The following is an 18,356-nucleotide window of genomic DNA, read 5'->3' on the forward strand; positions in this document are numbered from 1 at the left end:
GAAGGGCTGCGAGCCCTGAGGGTCAAGCGGGGAAATCCCGGCCCGGCCCCGGCAGGGAGTCACGCGGGAGCCGCGGAGACTTCGGCCTTGTCTTTACTAATGAGGTTGGGGGGTTTTCTTCACTTGCGGAGGCTTTTTTCTCGTCCCCCTTGATCTTACGTGGCCGCATAAGGGGGGTGGAGGTGTGTGTGTGTGTTTGTGGAGTGACTTTATTCCCGTGTCGGTTTAGCAGATGCAAAGTGTGGAGCCATGTCCCAGACGTTAAGAATTATTGATTTCCTCCTTATTTACAGCTACTAATGTGATAAATCGCAGTTGTTTGTTTCTGGTTAATTTGCATGCAAATTTAGGTATTTCAAAATCTTTTGAGTCCCACTCGACTGTTGTCTGATGGGTTCATATTTATTTCTGAAGGAACCTCAGTGCTCTGCGCTGAAATGCTGTAGAGCTGAAATTGATAAATGTTACCTGATGATGGGTACTCTTCAAAAGTGTGGTGAGGAAACTGTTGGAAGCCTTGGCTCAAAACCCTGCTTTAAACTGACTTGTTTAAACTGACTTGTGAAGGCAGTGCAGGCAAGGTCAAGAGTGGCACCTTAGAGCCACCAGCACAGGGATGGGATTGGTTTGTGTGCTGATTATTTTTTTTTTGCCATGCTTTCTTTATTTCTTCATCTGTTCCTGAAGAATAAAGCAATAACTTTAGGTTTTATTTTAAGTTTATTGTCTGTTTGTTTACAATGAACTGCATATTTGCATCACATGGTCTGTTCCATACTGGTTGTAACCACTGTATTCTCTTGACTGTGTAGGGGACCTTGTGAAACTTCTCCTGCTTCATCTCAGTGTCCTGAAACAAATCCCTAAAGAGCTGTGTATGTACTCACTGTTACTATTGATCAAAAGATGATCTTATTTCCAAGAAAATATTTAAAATGCATTGTTGCAAACACTCAACAAGTTAGTACCAGGAGAAACTGCATGCTGAGAATATCAACAAGTTAATGAAAGAGAGGATGTGTTTCATGAGCAAAGTCATATGATTCATGCAGCAATAAACTACCTCAGAGAGCATATTAGTCTAAAAGGGCAAATATAAAGAGGGAGAGCTGGGAGGACAATTGCTGGGGGCACTTTCATGGAGATGGTGCACACAGGCACATTCTGCCAGCAGCTGAGAGGTGCAGGAGCTGAACAATTCAAACAAGGAGAGTCTGATCCTTCAGAGGAAATAGGTTGCTGCCTTCTATAAATTTTATTTCAGTTTCCTGGGTGAGGAAAGCAGGGACGTGTCAGTAAAACAAGTTTTAAGTTTTGGTCATTAGTGTTTAATTTGTCTCTGGTGCTTCAGTTTTACAAAAAAAGTTTTGTTTGTTTTTTTGTTTTTTTTAACTGTCAGTCTGTATAGTTGGCTTTAAGCATTGCAGGATGCTTTTAAATCAGTCTGTGGTTTTAATCAGGTCAGAAGAGAAACTTGAGAGTTGTTGTTAAAGGTGATCCTACAGTGCAGTAAGTGTGACCAATTTTTTTAGGCATGTAAAAAATAAATTGTCTCTCTGGCCTAATTAGCAGTATGATTGCATTGAAACTTTGTGTCCACCAGTCTTACTGGTGTTCTGTGTTGACTATTTCTTTCATTTAAAAATAGAACTCAGTTTCCTATTTTGTTTAGTGTTGATTTTTCTAATATCTTCATTGATAAGTTTACCTGTTCCTGCCATCTAGAGCCAAAGCAGCCAGGAGTTTCAGCTGCCTTGGACTTGTGTGTCAGCAGAATGGTTTATTATGTTCCGTTATTGGGGATTCCTTGTTGCTGGTGATGGGTGAGCCTGAAAAAACACAGCTTGACTTGCACATCACAGGGTGAGTTCTCTGAAAACTTTCTGAAATAGTTATCTTTAAAGTGTTTGTTTTTTAAGAACTGGGTTATATTTTACATCTGACCATCTGGTTGTTTTTTCCCCTAAATATATATTTACTCATTCAGTATCTCCTATAGAATCTAGAGAGCTGTCAGGTTTCTTGCAGTTCGGAGTGAGCTGGTGTTAATCCTATAGGATAATCTTGTTGCTCAGGGCCTTGTTTGTTATCTGAAGTGTTGCTCCTGCTTAAGCAGGGCATTGGACTACATGAGATCCCTTCTACCCTAAATGATTGTATTATCAAGCATTCCATAAGCAATTTTGTATGAGGAAGAAAAGGAAACAAACAATAAATGTTTTCTGTGTGTTTGCTTTGTGGTTGGTTTATTTTTGTTATTTTTTGCATAATGCCTCAACTTAGTGAGAAATGAAAGGATGTGTTGCAAGTGTGGGGATTACAACAGTATTGAACTAGTATCTTCTCTTGTCTTCCTGCAGCATCTCTTTAGCCCACTGCTCTGAAGACAAGAGGTTCTGGGTGATCAGGAGTCTCTATTAGCACTTCAAGTTGGCTGGAGAATGGAAGGTGTTGAGTTTAAGGAGGAATGGCAAGATGAAGATTTCCCAAGGTTTTAATTTAGTTTTTTTAAAGTAATTTAAATCAAATGCATAGCATCCAGAATAAGCTACTGCATTATCTTTGTGGTGAGCTCACACTCCATCTAGAGGTTATTTCTATTAAGATAGTAATCTTGTAAAGGTTCTGTGGCATGTTTATGGTCTGAAAAGGGATCACCTTGTGTTTGTGTGTAAGTTAAGTAACAGAGTAGTGCCACTGCTGAACTGTCTAGTGTTACTAAAGTTAGTACTGAACTTCAGTACTAAAGGTAGTTTTCTGTGGTAATCTTGCAACTACATTGTTTGCATATTATTGTTGCCAGTCTGAAGGCTCAAATATTTCATTAAGCAACACTTCTGAGCAAAACTTTTAACAATAAAGGCTGCTAGTGATGCTGGACCTACGGAGAAACTAAACCAGCTGACTTCAGAGGCATTCTGTAATAACATGAGGAAACTGCTCAAGGGAGAATATGAGAAACTTCTTAAGGATGGCACACACCAGTAGCAGCCAGTGCTTTGGGATTTGCCACATCAACATATGGTTGCTTGAATGATGTAAAGGGATGTTCTGCTACTTTGGTGCTTTGTCTGTTGAAACCTTGAACTCCAGCTCTAAGTAAATATAGTTCAGTGCCGTCCCACAGTGCATGTTTTAGCAGTGCATAAGTCAAACTATTTGGCTTTTAGCTGGCTATTTAAAAAAGAAAAATTAAGTTTTATAACAGTATTTTCTACTTTGTGCACCAGGCCCCTGCCAGAGGATGATCCTGTTGAGTCAGATATATTGGCTGCAGCTGGAACAGAGAGTGAAGCTGGTAAGAACATTCCACTCCAGTCAAGCTGACTGCTTCCTCCTTAGATGGCTGTTTTAAAGCTCTTTTTGTTTTAGGATGGTTTGGGGAGTTTTTTTGGTGGTGGTTATTTTTGGTTGTGTGTGTTTTGGTTTTGTTTTTCAGTCAGGCTTGAGGAAGCAGCATTCTGAATTACATTTCTGTATGGGAAGGATGCTATAAACGTCTTGTCTAGAAAGAAAGGGGTTTTGGGGTAAAATGGCAACTCTTCAGTCCTCCCTGTGAACAAAGCTACCCTGGTGATACTGGATGAAAATTAATTTCTGAACAAAAATGCTGCACTCCCTGACTGTCTTAATCTTGGTTGATTTTCTGGCTTCTGTGCCTTGGGGCCTGCCTTAGTTCTGCTCCAAATTTCAGGCCTTTGCGGCCTTTCAGGCCTGCCTGGCCTGCCTGAATGGTCACAGGGGAAATAACACAGATTAGGGGTTTTTAACATTTTTTAATTTTTTTTTTTTAATCTTGCCTGTTGGCTTTAGTTCTGACATTTCCAGTGCAGCATGAGTAATTTCATTCCTTGTTTTCAAAATGACACAGGTATTTGTCTTGTGTTTCAAAGCATACCGGGTATTCAGCTGAGAGTTTCTTGGATTTTCTGTCTTCCCTGTTGTCTATCAGCATTCTTTTTTTGCTGCTTGCATATTATTTTTTTATTTCAGCAAAGATGGTCATCATGTTACCCAACAAACACAAGGGCTAGGGACATGAAGACTGCATTATTTGCAGGATTTATGTAGTAAAACATGCAGAACAACTCATGGCTCACTCTGCTGTAGTTTTGTGTGGGCAATAGTTGCTCAGGTAGTGGCAGCACTTCAGGTTTTTCTGGTGTATGGGGTATGGTCATCTATGACTGTGCTCATAGTGTGTATGTAACTTACAGTCTTGAGGACTTGAGAACTTTGACCTCCAAGTTCTGTTCTTTTCACCCTGTGTTTAATTCTTATTCCACAGGTGAGAATTTAAATGACGGGCATTAACTCTTCAATGCACTCTGAGAAAGCACTGTGCTCTTTGTTTTGTTAGTATGCATATCTAAACTTGCTTTAGCTTTGAAAATAAATAATTTGCTTTTTTAAATAGAGGCTAATGGAACCAAAGTGAAGAAGAAACTAATGGCTCCAGATATTAGCTTAACTTTGGATCACAGTGAGGAATCTGTTATGTCTGATGACTTAGATGAGAGTGGAGAGATTGACTTGGATGATTTAGATACTCCTTCAGAAAACAGCAATGAGTTTGAATGGGAAGGTAAGTATTTTGTTTCTGTTGTCTGATGCCCTTAAATATTGCTGTTTTCTTATGTGCAGGTTAGCATTTTTTAAGGTGGGAATAACTATGACTCAGTGTTACAAGAAGAAAAATATAAAGGAGGTGATTAGATTAGGAGTTGGAAATATGAATTTTTAAAGAACAAATCAGACCTTGACTGATTAGTGAACAGTCAACTTAATAATGGCTGTAACTGCAAATAAACTTGGGTGCCTGTCATTAAACACCTGCAAGACTCCCAAGTTATGGAAAATCCTCTCTGTTACGGTGTGTTAAGAATCAACCCAGGGGAAAAAAAAATTCAAGGTATTTTACATGTGTTATAGATCAGTTTCAAATGGAGGTGAACCATATGAACTGATGCCGATTATAGATGAGCTAGTCCTAGTTGATGAATAGCAAGCTTTTGTATTTAGGGAGGACTGAATGGTATTTTAAAAAATACTGAGTAACACTGGTCATGTATGTTACTGTGCTGAGAATGGGAAAAGATCAGTAGCCTTCGAGTTTGCATGCTTTCTGGATTGACTGGAAGTGGTAGAAAGCCTCTGTTTTGTATCAAGGAAATCTGAAATGACTTGGTAGGAACTTAGCTGTAGCTATAGCAAACTTCCAATTATCTTAATTTAAATAAATGAATAGATGCTTCATCTTCTTCTTATAGGCAAAACCGGGAGATTCTAACTAATTTTACTTGAGGTAAAACAACTCTGTGTAGGAATTAAAGCAGAAGTTTTAAACTTGCAGTTTAATTATGTTTTAATGCCCTTTTGTGTAAACCAAGAACTGTTGTGTTGGTCAAACAGTTGGGAGTCATTAAGTTTTGTAGACTTCATGGCTTAAGAATGTCTCCAGTAAGCATGTAAAACTAGTTATTTTTTTATTCTGGAAATAATTTTCATTCTTGAGTAAACAGGAAGCTCTGTTTTAATTGTTAAGAATGAAACACTACCTGTTCTTCATTCCAAGACAGCTTATAAATTGAGACGGAAACACCCTTTAGAATAAGGTGTTTTTTTTAAATGGCTAAAGACATATTGCAGGTGAAGTTTTCCTAAGTGGAGACTGGGTTTACCTGTGCAAAGATTTCCATCATTTTAGTGAAGAAAAATTGGTATTCAGGGTTAGTTTTGCAATGATGCAAAGGAAATGTTCCCAATGTTTGTGCCTCGTTTTTAAAAGTGGCTGAAAAGGGTTTCTGTCTTTTCTTCCTTTAATGCTGCTGCCTTCATTTTCCTGGAAGGATAGTTTCAATTAACAGCTTTGTCTTGGGAGCAGACAACTAACTTGCAGTAGGTTTTTCTCGCTTTGGGTAAGGTCTGTGCAACAAAGTTAAGAATCATAATTTAATTGGAGCAAATTGTTTTACAGATTGCTGTCAGCATAAATTTCATGTATGTTGATTGCACACATGTGAATTAGATTTAATTTCTAGTAGATTTGCCTGCATGTCTGCTTGCAAGGTACTGTCAATGTTTTAAATCATGCTTTTATGTAAATCTGTGATCAAGCAGCCTGTGTAATTATCATTGGAGTTAACCACTTTGTCTGTTTTGGTGAGATTCATCAAGATCTTTGTTCTGAAAACCTACAATTAAATAGGCTCTGAATGAATGGAAATTTGTCATGTACTTTTACGTAGAAAATTGGTCAGTGGATAACTGCTGACACAGTATTTTGGTCAAATATGACACCCATGAGATCCCGTTGTGTAATGACTGAAGGAACTAAGTCAGTTGATACATCTGACTGGCTAAAAATATTAATAAAGATACAGATAGCAAAGTGGTTAACCTGTGCTGTAAATGATTGTCACTATACTTAGTATTCATAAAGCATCTCGAACATGTTTTAACTTTGGCAGATGATCTTCCAAAACCAAAAACTACTGATGTAATTAGGAAAGGATCCCTTACTGAGTACACTGCAGCAGAGGAGAAGGATGATGGTCGGCGCTGGCGAATGTTTAGGATTGGAGAACAGGACCATAGGGTGGACATGAAGGCAATTGAACCATATAAGAAAGTTATCAGTCATGGTGGTAAGGATTAATGATGTGCTGAGGTGAACTGTTGAGAAACTACTTCTTTAAGCTGAGTTGGGGTGGCAAAGAAAGAGCTTTTGGCATAAAGACTCAGATGATGATTCACTTGTTGTAGTATTAAGACATATGGTTGATTTAATATTTTTTCCCTATTAGAGTTCCAAAATGTATACATGTTCAGATGAAACTACTAACATGCACATGTGTAATAAGATGTACTTATCTGTTCTACAGTGTCAGAGCTACCAATATATGTTTTTGCTTTAAGAGTTTTGAAGGCATTAACTGTAGATCTGCTAAGGCATAAATCCATTTATTGACTCTTCTCAAAAGTCTGTGGAGCTTAGGTTTGACGTTTACTTTAAAAAATGTTAACAAATATACAGAGATTCTATATGGAGATGTTGTTTTTTTACATCAACTTCAGCTATTTATTTAGAAGTAGAAAACTTGGAAAAAAAACACCTCATGATTTTTTTTTGGTAATTTTATTAATCTAGCTATATAGAATAGATATTTGTAAGTATCTTCAAGATAAATAATGAAAAAGCTTACTAAATGTACTTGACTTTGTGTAAATGTAGTCAAGATATAATCACCTTTGTCACTACTCCCGTCTTTTTCTTTCTTTTTAGGTTATTACGGTGATGGGTTAAATGCAATTGTTGTGTTTGCTGTTTGCTTTATGCCTGAAAGCAGCCAGCCTAACTACAGATACCTAATGGACAATCTATTTAAGTAAGTCATCATCTGCCTTTGCATACTGTCTTAATTTAACATTATGAAGCGTAGCATTTGAATCTAAGGGCAATTACTTCTCTCTTTGTAATGAAGCTTTTTATATTTCAGGTGAGGGAAAGGTAGCAAATAGAAAAACAACTACATCTGTTCCAGGGGAAGGAAAAAAATCATTAGGTGTTGCTCAAGGCAGTTGTCAGCTCTATAACTTTTAAATGTATTAGAGCACTACTAGGGATTACTTTCATATTCACAGATTGTCACTTGAAATTTTCTTTGCTTTTCTCTGCAGGTATGTAATTGGCACTTTAGAGCTTTTAGTAGCAGAGAACTATATGATAGTTTACCTGAATGGTGCAACAACACGGAGAAAAATGCCAAGTTTAGGCTGGCTTAGGAAGTGTTACCAACAGATAGATAGAAGGTAAGAAGCTCTGCAATGTTTTCTTAAAATGTTCACATGCTCAGTGATAGACATACTTAGGTAAAACTGCTGCTTAATGTGGTGCCTGGTACCCATTTGTTAAGATTTAATTAGACATGTTACCTGGTGCATTGAAAACCTCTTCCTCGGCTTGACAATGTGGAATAATTCTACAGGCATGGCTGGGTGTTTTGTTGTTAGCGTTTTTTAAATGAAAATAATAGTGTTAGAATACTGTTACCATATGGAATATCCTTAAAACTTTATGTATAAATATGAGAAAGTAATAAGGGGTGGTCCTTTGTGAGCCACTTCATAATTTGTTGCATAAAAAGATTCAAAGAAACTTCCCTCTGGATTGTTATTTCCTGGTTGTTATTGTCAAACTATAACTGTAAATTGTGACTGTACAGTTATGTGGTATTTTTTTCTTCTGGCAGAGGTTAATTGCTAATAAAGTAAAGGTATGTCTGAATACTAGATTTATGTGACAGTTGTGCTTGCAAAACCATACCTTTTATATATTAAAAAACCCTTGCTGTCATGCTGCCTTTTTGTTCTAGTAATTATGTCCACTGTTTGAATTCTTCAGGTTAAGGAAAAATCTGAAGTCATTAATCATAGTTCATCCTTCTTGGTTCATCAGGACACTTCTGGCCATCACAAAACCTTTTATTAGGTAATATTCTGGAAACCATTTCTTTTAAAAAAAAATGAAGTTCTAACAACTGTTGACTTTAAATTTCAGAAACTGTTTTAATATTGACCTACTGAAAAATGTTTTATTTGTAACTGTGCCCTGCATTTGTTCTTCCACAGCTCAAAATTCAGCCAAAAAATTAGGTATGTCTTTACCCTGGCAGAACTAGCTGAGCTCATCCCCATGGAATACGTTGGCATCCCCGAATGCATAAAACAGTACGTTTTCTTATTCAAACATGTTCTACACTGATCATGTTTTAGAACCGATATGTATTATATTTAGTTAGTGATTTGATTGTAATAATTTGCATTTATTAAAAATTAATATAACTCAGATCATTGCTATCTCTAGGAAGAGCATCTGTATCTGACCACATTGCTTACTGCAGTCTGGTATGCAGTAGCATGGATAGTCAAAATGTGAATGTATAGTGATTTTCACAGATGTTGCAGTGTATTAATTACCAAGTTATGGTGTGTGAATTAGTCTTCTAGAGGCAAGGCCTCATTCCAGTTCTTCTGCCTTTTAGTACACTGAACTGGCTGGTGAGTGAGAAATTCTGGGCATGTTGATACTGAAGTTATCATAAATATCTTCAGTGTTCATGCTAAAATATGGAACAAATTAAGTGATGAAATATGACTTGATATGGGATTTCATGTAAAGATCTGTGGGGGAAAAATGCTGAATTCCTGCCCATAACAGTCCTAAAACTACTCTGGTGAAGAGGTACAGGCAGCATCAGTGCCCTTGGTTTTCTCCTCTTCCTTCCCTTCAGCTGTAAATACCCATTTTAACACCAGCACAGCTCTGCTATCAAATGTGGTAAATGGTACTTTTGTCAGTAGCATTTGTGGGTCCAGTAATAGAGTAGAAACCATGAACTTGGGTCTTAAAAAAGCCAGATGAAAATACAAATAACTGATAAATTGATCAGCCTATTAGAGGGTGAAAATACATACAAAACTGGTAGAATACCCCTCACAGTAAGTGATCACAAACTGTGAACTCCCTATGAAGAGATGGCATGGTATCATTTTGCAGACAGAAGGGCACATCCGTGTTGGACAGATCCACAGATCCCTCTGCCCCAGGCTGGTTATTGCAGTAAACATTCAGCTGCACAATTTAACTTTTTATAAAATAGAGAAAATGCTTTTTTTTGGGGGGTGGGGAGGCAGGGAGGAAAGATAGGGCAAGGCTGAAGTAGCTTTGTCCCATCTTCCTATTTTTTTACTGGGGCTTTTGAAGGATGTGTTATGAATATTCAGACTGTCATTCCGAGTCTTGAATGACTCCTTTCTGTATTGATGAACCTGTAACTATTCGGCAAAGGCTGAAGTTAGTTGGTTTATTAATTCTGACTTTTGTAGATTATTATATCTGGCTTCAAACTGTTTATGAATACAGATTTCAAATTTTAGCAATGGATTTTAATACTGTAAAAGAAGTTGCATTGAATTAATGTTGTCTTAGTAACTAGATCTTAATGCTTCTTGTTTAATGCTTACAAATGTTGGAGATACAATATTTTTCCTTAATTATATTAGTTTCAAAACATTGTTTCTACAAACTATATTGACACTGGTATCAGTTTGCAGCTTGTGTTGAATTTGGCCTTCATATGTTACATTTAATGAAATCAAACTTTTCCTCACCAAGGTATGAAGAAGAAAAGTTTAGAAAGAAACAGAAAAGGTATATTCATATTTTGATTAGGGTTGCATTTAGATAAGACAATTTGCACTGCAACTAACTTGGAGTTGATTGGCTTGCATAAAGGAATAAGCATTTGTAAATATAAACAGGCACTAGTGACCAAGGTTTTATGCATGAAAGTAACTGTACTGCCTGCAAACAGTGTATAATCTAAAAGAACTCAGCCTGAATGTTGAAACAGTTATTTGTGAATACTCTCTATTACTCTTCTACATGAGATGCTCACTGTTAAGGGGACACATGGATTCTCAGCTGAATCCTCAAAAGACAAAAGTAGTGCTTTTCTATAAATTGATAAAATCAAGTGTCACTGTTTCTAAAAAGTGATATCTGAAGGAAGAGCAGGTTTTAGGTGCTAAGCTTCAGCTAAGCATCAGCAGTGATGCAACTCTAGAAGTTCTAATATTGAATCTTGTGTTTTGTAATTTTGGTGTTCACTACCTTTTTAGTTATTAACTTGGCAGAAATGCAATATCAATTAGTATTTTTAGTGCTGTTTGTATTTGCAGTGCCTGTGTTCCTTGCTAATAAACATTGGATTTTCATTTTGTTAATTTTCAGTCTCCTGCTAACTTTTCAAGCTATTCCAGCAGCTGATTGAATTTTTTAATGGATATATTATTTTTTCACTATCACTAACAAATGTTCTTAAAAGTTTTGCTACTAACTGCTTTTTTAAAATTGATCTTTTTGTATGTGCATAACTACTGAGGCAAGCTTATTGTCTAAAGTGGGTATTGAACATAGAGAGGAACACAGAGAGATTAAAATAAATGGAATTCAAATTCTTTCTGACAGCTAACAGGTAAAACTAGAGACAAGTGTTGAATATTCTCTAGGAAGTATTCCAGTTGAGTGATAATCTTGCAGTGTGTAACCTGAAGTACTCAGCCTGTCAAATGAAATAAACCCTTTCAATACATATTCAGTACATACATACTATTCTGCTCCATTTTTATGTACAACAAGCACATGTCCCTGTTGATACCACTTCTGTAAAAGTAGTGTGTTCCTAAGTGAAACTTGTGTGTTTAGGAGAGATCACAAGCACTACTTGATACTGAGACTTTAATCAGATTGAAGGCAGTTCTAGGCATTATTTATAATGGGGAGAAAGGGGATATATTGAGGCTTTGTTACTAATTTTGTTGAGGATAGCAGCAGGAGCTTTTTTGAGTCACTTTAGAAGCTAGAATAAAATATACTTACAGATTTATATTGTCTGCTGCATATTTGTATGGCTTGTTTGCATTAGCCTACCATATTTTCTTACTTTTTCTGTGATTAGTCTTGTAAGTCATGTCAAAAGGTGCTTTCCTAAGAGGATACAGGGAGGAGAGGGATGAATTGCAGCTGCATACTGTGCAGATGAAGGGGTATTCCACTAGGACTGCTGCTTCTGGACAATGCTGCTCCTGACCTATTGGATCCTTATGTACTAGGCTCAGTTCTTAACAGTCATAAAAAGCCCAGAACTTGCCTCCCCTTCTTAAGGGTTCATGGCTTAGAAGAGCTGTCATTGTTGTTAGCATTTTGAAAAACTGACTGGATATAGTTTGAGACTGGACAGGTAGGTTGTTAGATCAACATGACCTTGGCCTCTCTCTCCGTAGAACTGCTTTGGTTTCAAAATTAATTTGCCTCCATGCACAACTTATTTTCTAGAAGAGATGGTTAAGCCTGTAGATTTTTCTTAATGTAAGGAGGAAAAGTACATCTCATGTAGCACTGTCAACCATGCACTTATTTCTGCAAAGCAACATTTTGTTTGCTGGTCCCAAGGTAGGAAAAACCAAACCAAACCTACAACAAAACCCGACAAACAATTTCAGCAGCAAGATGATGAATTTTTCCTGGGTAATTACAGGAGTCTTAGAACTTAATAGGAATGATTTTGCAGTTAAGGAGCCACTTAACTTTTGTTGATTCAACTAGTGCTGTTATTTCTTGGGTTATTTACTGTAACATTAAAGGTAATTCTGTGCTTATTCTAGAGTGTATGAATTCATCAAAGGGGTACTGTCTAACTGTATTTTCATGTTACCTGTCAACTTGTACTCCTGCTTGCATTCGTCAATAAAAGCACAGAGTCTGCTTTTTTTTTTTTCTTCTGTAGTCAGGCTTCATTGCTCTTTTCAAACGCTTCCTTTGGAATGCTTTGGTTATTTAAGTGATATCTTAAACATTTTAGTTAATTTCTAGGGGGAGGTAGGAGAAGAGATTTATTTTTTTAAAAAAAGCATTCTTGTGACTGCATTCAATAGAAATCTTAATATCTATTTACTAAAACTTTTTCCTGTTAAGATTAATAATTTTTGCTTGATAAATGTGCTATCAAACTACACTATTAACGTATTTCTAATTTTACTGCTCTCTTTGCTAAGCAGAGTTGACCAAGAGTTGAATGGAAAACAAGAGCAGAAAAGTGAACAGTAAGTCTGGAGTCCAAACAAGACTGAAGAATATGCAGATGGAACGATGCTGGTTTTGCTCCATTTACAATGCATTCTCTGTGTGTGTATATTTTATATAGCCTGTTGCAAAAGGTGCTTAATTTCTTTGGACTAGCACTCAATGGACTGCTTACTGCTGTATTGGTTTGTCTTGACTTTAATAGCTATGTTTATGTAATCATTTTATACTGCTAAATGTCAAAAGAACCCTATGTTGTCAGAGAATGTTCTTGCAATTGTTTATCTAAATGATGCATGTTCTTCAGTAAAATATTTATATACCTAAATGTTAAAGGAAAGAGATAATATATATTTTTATGACTGAGCAATATATTGTGTGTGCCTGCTGAGTGAAGGAATTCATTTGCAGGTAGACAAGGCCATAAGTTACTGGTTATTGTATAAATCTGTTTTGCTGTAAATGGTCAAGTGCATTTCTTTGTTGTCATGGAAACCTTAATTTGTTTGAATAGTAACAATCACACAATGTAGCCTTTCAGAAATGTGGAGATTGTTATTTGTGCTCACATGCCTAATACAAGAAGTACTCATTTACCTCACTGGGTTGAGCTTGAGCTTTGGTGTCATTTAGTCCAATGTTCAGAATGCAGGACTGCAGTTCTGTGAAATCCAGGCTGTTGGCCCAAGGATGGAAGCCTAAGCCACAACAGAAGCTGAACTATTTGAGTGACTAGTAAGATATCAGACCTTAATTGAAGTTGTGGATTTACTTTCTGCTTCTGTAAATCAAGGTGATCTCAGCCACCAGTAGGAAATTAGTTCATTGCAGTTCTTCCTGGATGAGTATCAGTCGTCAACAGTAGGAGCTTTGGTCATACTCAGTAGAGCTTGGGAGTTACATAGATAATTTACCCAAAATACCAATTTTTTGCAGAGGTATGGGGAGTCTTATGCTACCTGTGTCATTCTTCTAGATGAAATGTCCATTTCTAAAGCCTTTAGTTTGGCACATGATACCAGCACTAATTTAACCAAAAAAGTGACTTAAAGATTTGGGGTTGTTTTTCCCCTCAGCTCTAGTAAACTTGTGTCTGTAAGAGGTGTTCTTGGTCACAAAACTAGAGTTTATATGTTTGAGGGCAACAGTAATGCACTGGTTGATATGCTGTAGAAGTTTGTAACATCTTTTGATAGATAATATTTGCTATTTCCCTGTGTGCAAATAAGTTCAGGAATTGAGCACTATAGTATTGTAGCAGATATTGAGTCTTCACTCCTGGTTTCTGCTGTGCTCAGTTTTGTCTCAAAAATATCACTTCTCAATTATATAAAAGGTTAGTGTTATACAGTTCTCATTTAAAAAGAGTAAAGGGTTGTGTTCAACGAGCTTACTACCTGACAGTGATAAATAGCTGTTGAGTTACATGGTCAAGACTTGATACCAGTTCACCTGCTGTTTCTAATGACATGAATAGGTTCTGAGAGCATATTAATGCAGATTGCCCTTGTTTCTGGGAGTTTTAAGTCTGCAATTCAGGGACTTTGATCTCAAGGTCTAGGTATTTTTGTTCTAGTAGCTTCAGTATCACAGGTTCAGAGAGAATCCACAGGATGTTCTCTGTTCAACAGGCAATGCTGATTTTAAGTTGCCTTGCACCCATTTAATCAGATTTAGATCTTGCTTGGAAGGCAGAACACAAATGTGTACAGTTCCTTTGGGGCTGTCTTATCTCCTGCTTCAATTTTGGTGTTGATCCAGATGAATGTAGAGTTCCAGTCAGCAAATTGGACACTTCCAGCCTGCTTCCTTGTGATACTTTAACAGTGCAATGTGTATGAACATGCAAACCTGTAAACCTTCCTGGTATTTAGTGATTCTGTGTGGTTCCTAAGCTAGATACTAAGCATTCTGATAATCTAATTTCAAATTTTTCCTAATTAAAAAAAATTCTCAGTAAAATAATATTCTTAGTGGAAGGATTATAATTCCTTATGTCCTTTTCTTTCCTATGTTTATAGTGCAGTGTGGAGTAGCCAGTCTGTGTAGACTTGTGTGACCACATGATGGGATTGTTACTGTTGTCATTCCTGGTGGCTGAGTAATTCTACAGTTTGATGCTGCAGTAGTACTGTTCTTTGGGAAATGTTTATGTGCTTACCTAACGGTTTATCTTTCTACTATAAGTTTTTGTTAGTTAATTGCAGCGCAGCAGTTCTTCTGTCCCTAAAGATAAGCAGCTTGAGAGGCAGGTGTGCTGAAGAATTACTCCCCTCTGACCTTTTGCAGCTCATCATTTAATGGTGAGGTGGATGTTTACATAAAGAGAGTTATCCAGAACACAAATGGGTAACTTTTTGTCAAACTTAACTTTAAAAAAAAATCTATAAAATAACTTAATATATTTTATTATTTAAGGATGTGGAAATTTGACATGTCATCCTTTTATTAAAGCTATTTCAAAACCTGTATCACTTTGTAGTAAGATAGAGTGTTGTAGGGAATTCACTTTTCAATTGCACTTCCTTCTAAAAGTAAAACTTAAGTTGCTAGAATACAACTTGAGCCCTGTAAAGAAAAGATAATGCCGTGACTCACTAATTTATCTTTAATTTGGGGGTCTCATTAGTTTATTTATATATGTGTTATAAGTTGTTAATTATCTTTAGGTATTACTGTGTGCAACTGAAATAGAGATGTTTGGGCCAGTGGCCTCTCTGTGTGTGAATGTGATGTTTTGTAAATTGTTTGCTACAACAGGGTAAGTGTTCAGAAGTGGAAAAAGTATTGTGGAGAAAGTGTCATTTAAAAACTGATGTGAGTAGACTTGAGATTGCTTGAATAGTCCTGACATTCTTTGTAGTTTGGAAAAGTCATGTTCTGTTGGAAAGTAATGGAGAGAAATGGGTAACTTTTTGTCAAACTTAACTTTAAAAAAAAATCTATAAAATAACTTAATATATTTTATTATTTAAGGATGTGGAAATTTGACATGTCATCCTTTTATTAAAGCTATTTCAAAACCTGTATCACTTTGTAGTAAGATAGAGTGTTGTAGGGAATTCACTTTTCAATTGCACTTCCTTCTAAAAGTAAAACTTAAGTTGCTAGAATACAACTTGAGCCCTGTAAAGAAAAGATAATGCCGTGACTCACTAATTTATCTTTAATTTGGGGGTCTCATTAGTTTATTTATATATGTGTTATAAGTTGTTAATTATCTTTAGGTATTACTGTGTGCAACTGAAATAGAGATGTTTGGGCCAGTGGCCTCTCTGTGTGTGAATGTGATGTTTTGTAAATTGTTTGCTACAACAGGGTAAGTGTTCAGAAGTGGAAAAAGTATTGTGGAGAAAGTGTCATTTAAAAACTGATGTGAGTAGACTTGAGATTGCTTGAATAGTCCTGACATTCTTTGTAGTTTGGAAAAGTCATGTTCTGTTGGAAAGTAATGGAGAGAAATGTAAAAGGATTTAGTGCTGAAGCAGCTGAAGTCTTTGAGGTTCTGAGATGTGGAAATGGAGAATTTTTTGTTCCAAAAAGCTTAGAACTGTGTAGAACAGTATGTAACCTTGTTTATAACAATGCATATTTCCCCCCCTTTATTTTCAGTGAACAAGTACTTCTTGCTGTGAGAAACTTTGTGCTGAGAAACAGTAGTTATACTCTGAGTTGCACACAGTTTATAGCCTGTATTTGTTAAGATGTTTCAGCAAGTTTGCATCATACAGTTAAATGCTCTAATGACAGCTTAAAACCTTTCAACAGTCAGTTTGTATCAGACTTCAAGGTTAGATTACATGTTGGTAGTAATGGAATATTTTGTGAAATTACCTCCAAGTGTGTTACAGGGAGGAGAGGGTGGCAGTGGTGCCTGGTCATACCTCAGCTTCACTGATGTCATCTGCTGAAATGTCTGTAGTTCACAGCAATTAGTGGAACTGCATTGTGAACAGGCACTTTCTCAATTAACCCTGTTGGAGACAAAAATGTTTCTTGGTGAAAAGTGTGTTTCTTTCACTGTTGAATTTTTGTCTGAGTATCCTGTGGGTTTATACAGTATTTATTCTATGAAAGATGGCTTGAATGCATCTCTTAGCAAAAGCTTTTGTCTTTGGAGGTGACTTTCTCAGGTCATTCCAGTCTCAGAAAAAATCTTATAGGAGGAACAGAGGGCAGAGGGGTTACTCTATAAACACAGAGGTCTTAAAAAGCTTTCAGTGAAAATTCTTACTCAGTCCTTGTGGATGCAGGTCATTCTCTAGAGGATTTGTTTCACTGACTGGTTTCAGCGATGTTTGAAATAAGTGCTTTAATTATACTGTTTAAGGATACCTGGTTTTAGTCAGAGATTCACTCTGAAATGTAAGGAAAATTTCAATATTAATATTCTGAAAGACACATTTCTCAGCTTTCCTAACTTCAGAGTTGTAAGTTGAACTAAATTGTTTCCCTTATTACATCTTGTTCTCTGTGTTGAGCTAATGGGGGAAAAAGGGCATTTGTGAAGAGGGTAGAGTTGTGTTATTTTTTTTCATCATTCCCTTTAAGCATAACTGAAATGAGTGAAATTAAAGCTATTCTTTGCTCAACTAGATATTTTTTCAGTTTTGCAATTTGGATTGCTCACATTACTTGGATTTAAACTTCCTGATTTATTTTTTTCAACATTGAGAAGCTACTGGAGTGTTTTCAGAAAGGCAAGTCCTTATCTCACCATTCTTTTTACTCTAGCTTGCTTAGCTGCTAGTTCATATTTATTACATGAAATTTCAGGTTAGTAATTACAAAAAATATTGATGGCAGACAGATGCTCATTTTCCCAGTGGCTCTGCAGTTCAGCAGTGTTTCTTAGTGATGTGAACAAAGCCTTTTTATTTAAAAGAAAATCCCAGGTAGTAGGGTGCTCTATGGGTAGATAGAAGAGTTAAGACCTTGTCTATCAGTAAACTTTGTGATACAGGTGTAATGTGCAGTGTTCAACAAAATGAAGCTGCAATAGTCATGGCAAAACCAGGCTGTAAATCATAGGGGATGTAACTGGCTTAAATGGCCTATTAGTATTCTTCACAAATGTGACTCTTTTCCTTTGCCCCTTTAATACAAAATTACTCTTCCTCTACCTCGTAATACTTCTTAATACTTGTTTTCTGTGTTTCAAGGTGTCGTGGAGTAATTTGGGAAACACATTTCTGAATGTGCTAGCTGTTACTACCTAAGGGAAACTTTTCGATTAGAAAAAAATAAATAAATGCTATATGCAATAAATCCCTTTGGAAAAGGTCTGAATGTCTTGTTTTACTGCTTAGGAATATACGGATAATATGAGAGACTATTTTGACTGTATGCACCACCTCCTCCCTCTTAAAACCAGTAAATTTAAATTAAATGGGAGGTGCCAGTTTATTAGTCGCAGTGAAATGTAACAATGATTTTTGAGGCTGGAACTGAGTATTTCCAGAGCTCTTGGCAGGTTGCAGAACAGTGGTCAAGGAAAGGGGGTGAAGCGCTTAGCGAAAGGAGGGCATGGATGTCAGTCACTCCAGTAGATAACATAATAAACCTAAACCCTCACCTACAGCCGCTTCGTCTCTTGGCTGATGCCTCGTTGAGCCCGGGCGGGCTCCGGGGCCGGGCAGGGGGAGGCCGGGATTGGGAGGCCGGGATTGGGAGGCCGGGCCGAGGGAGGCCGGGCAGGGGAAGGCCCGGC

The 18,356-nt window shown here is 36.8% G+C and overlaps 1 protein-coding gene across 1 annotated transcript; it reads left to right on the forward strand.

The window, feature by feature from the left end:
- Window positions 1-2,441: 2,441 nt before the first annotated feature.
- On the forward strand, window positions 2,442-13,223 carry BNIP2 (BCL2/adenovirus E1B 19kDa interacting protein 2). The gene is made up of 10 exons (XM_009994394.1): window positions 2,442-2,491; window positions 3,231-3,298; window positions 4,418-4,585; window positions 6,471-6,647; window positions 7,286-7,388; window positions 7,681-7,812; window positions 8,405-8,491; window positions 8,632-8,730; window positions 10,178-10,213; window positions 12,622-13,223. The coding sequence occupies exons 1-10, from the start codon at window positions 2,442-2,444 to the stop codon at window positions 12,668-12,670; spliced, it is 969 nt and encodes a 322-aa protein (XP_009992696.1). The 3' UTR covers window positions 12,671-13,223.
- The last annotated feature ends 5,133 nt before the right edge of the window (window positions 13,224-18,356 follow it).

Source organism: Chaetura pelagica, unplaced genomic scaffold, assembly GCF_000747805.2.
Source record: "Chaetura pelagica isolate M959 unplaced genomic scaffold, ChaPel_1.0 scaffold222, whole genome shotgun sequence".
NCBI classification, from domain to species: domain Eukaryota; kingdom Metazoa; phylum Chordata; class Aves; order Apodiformes; family Apodidae; genus Chaetura; species Chaetura pelagica.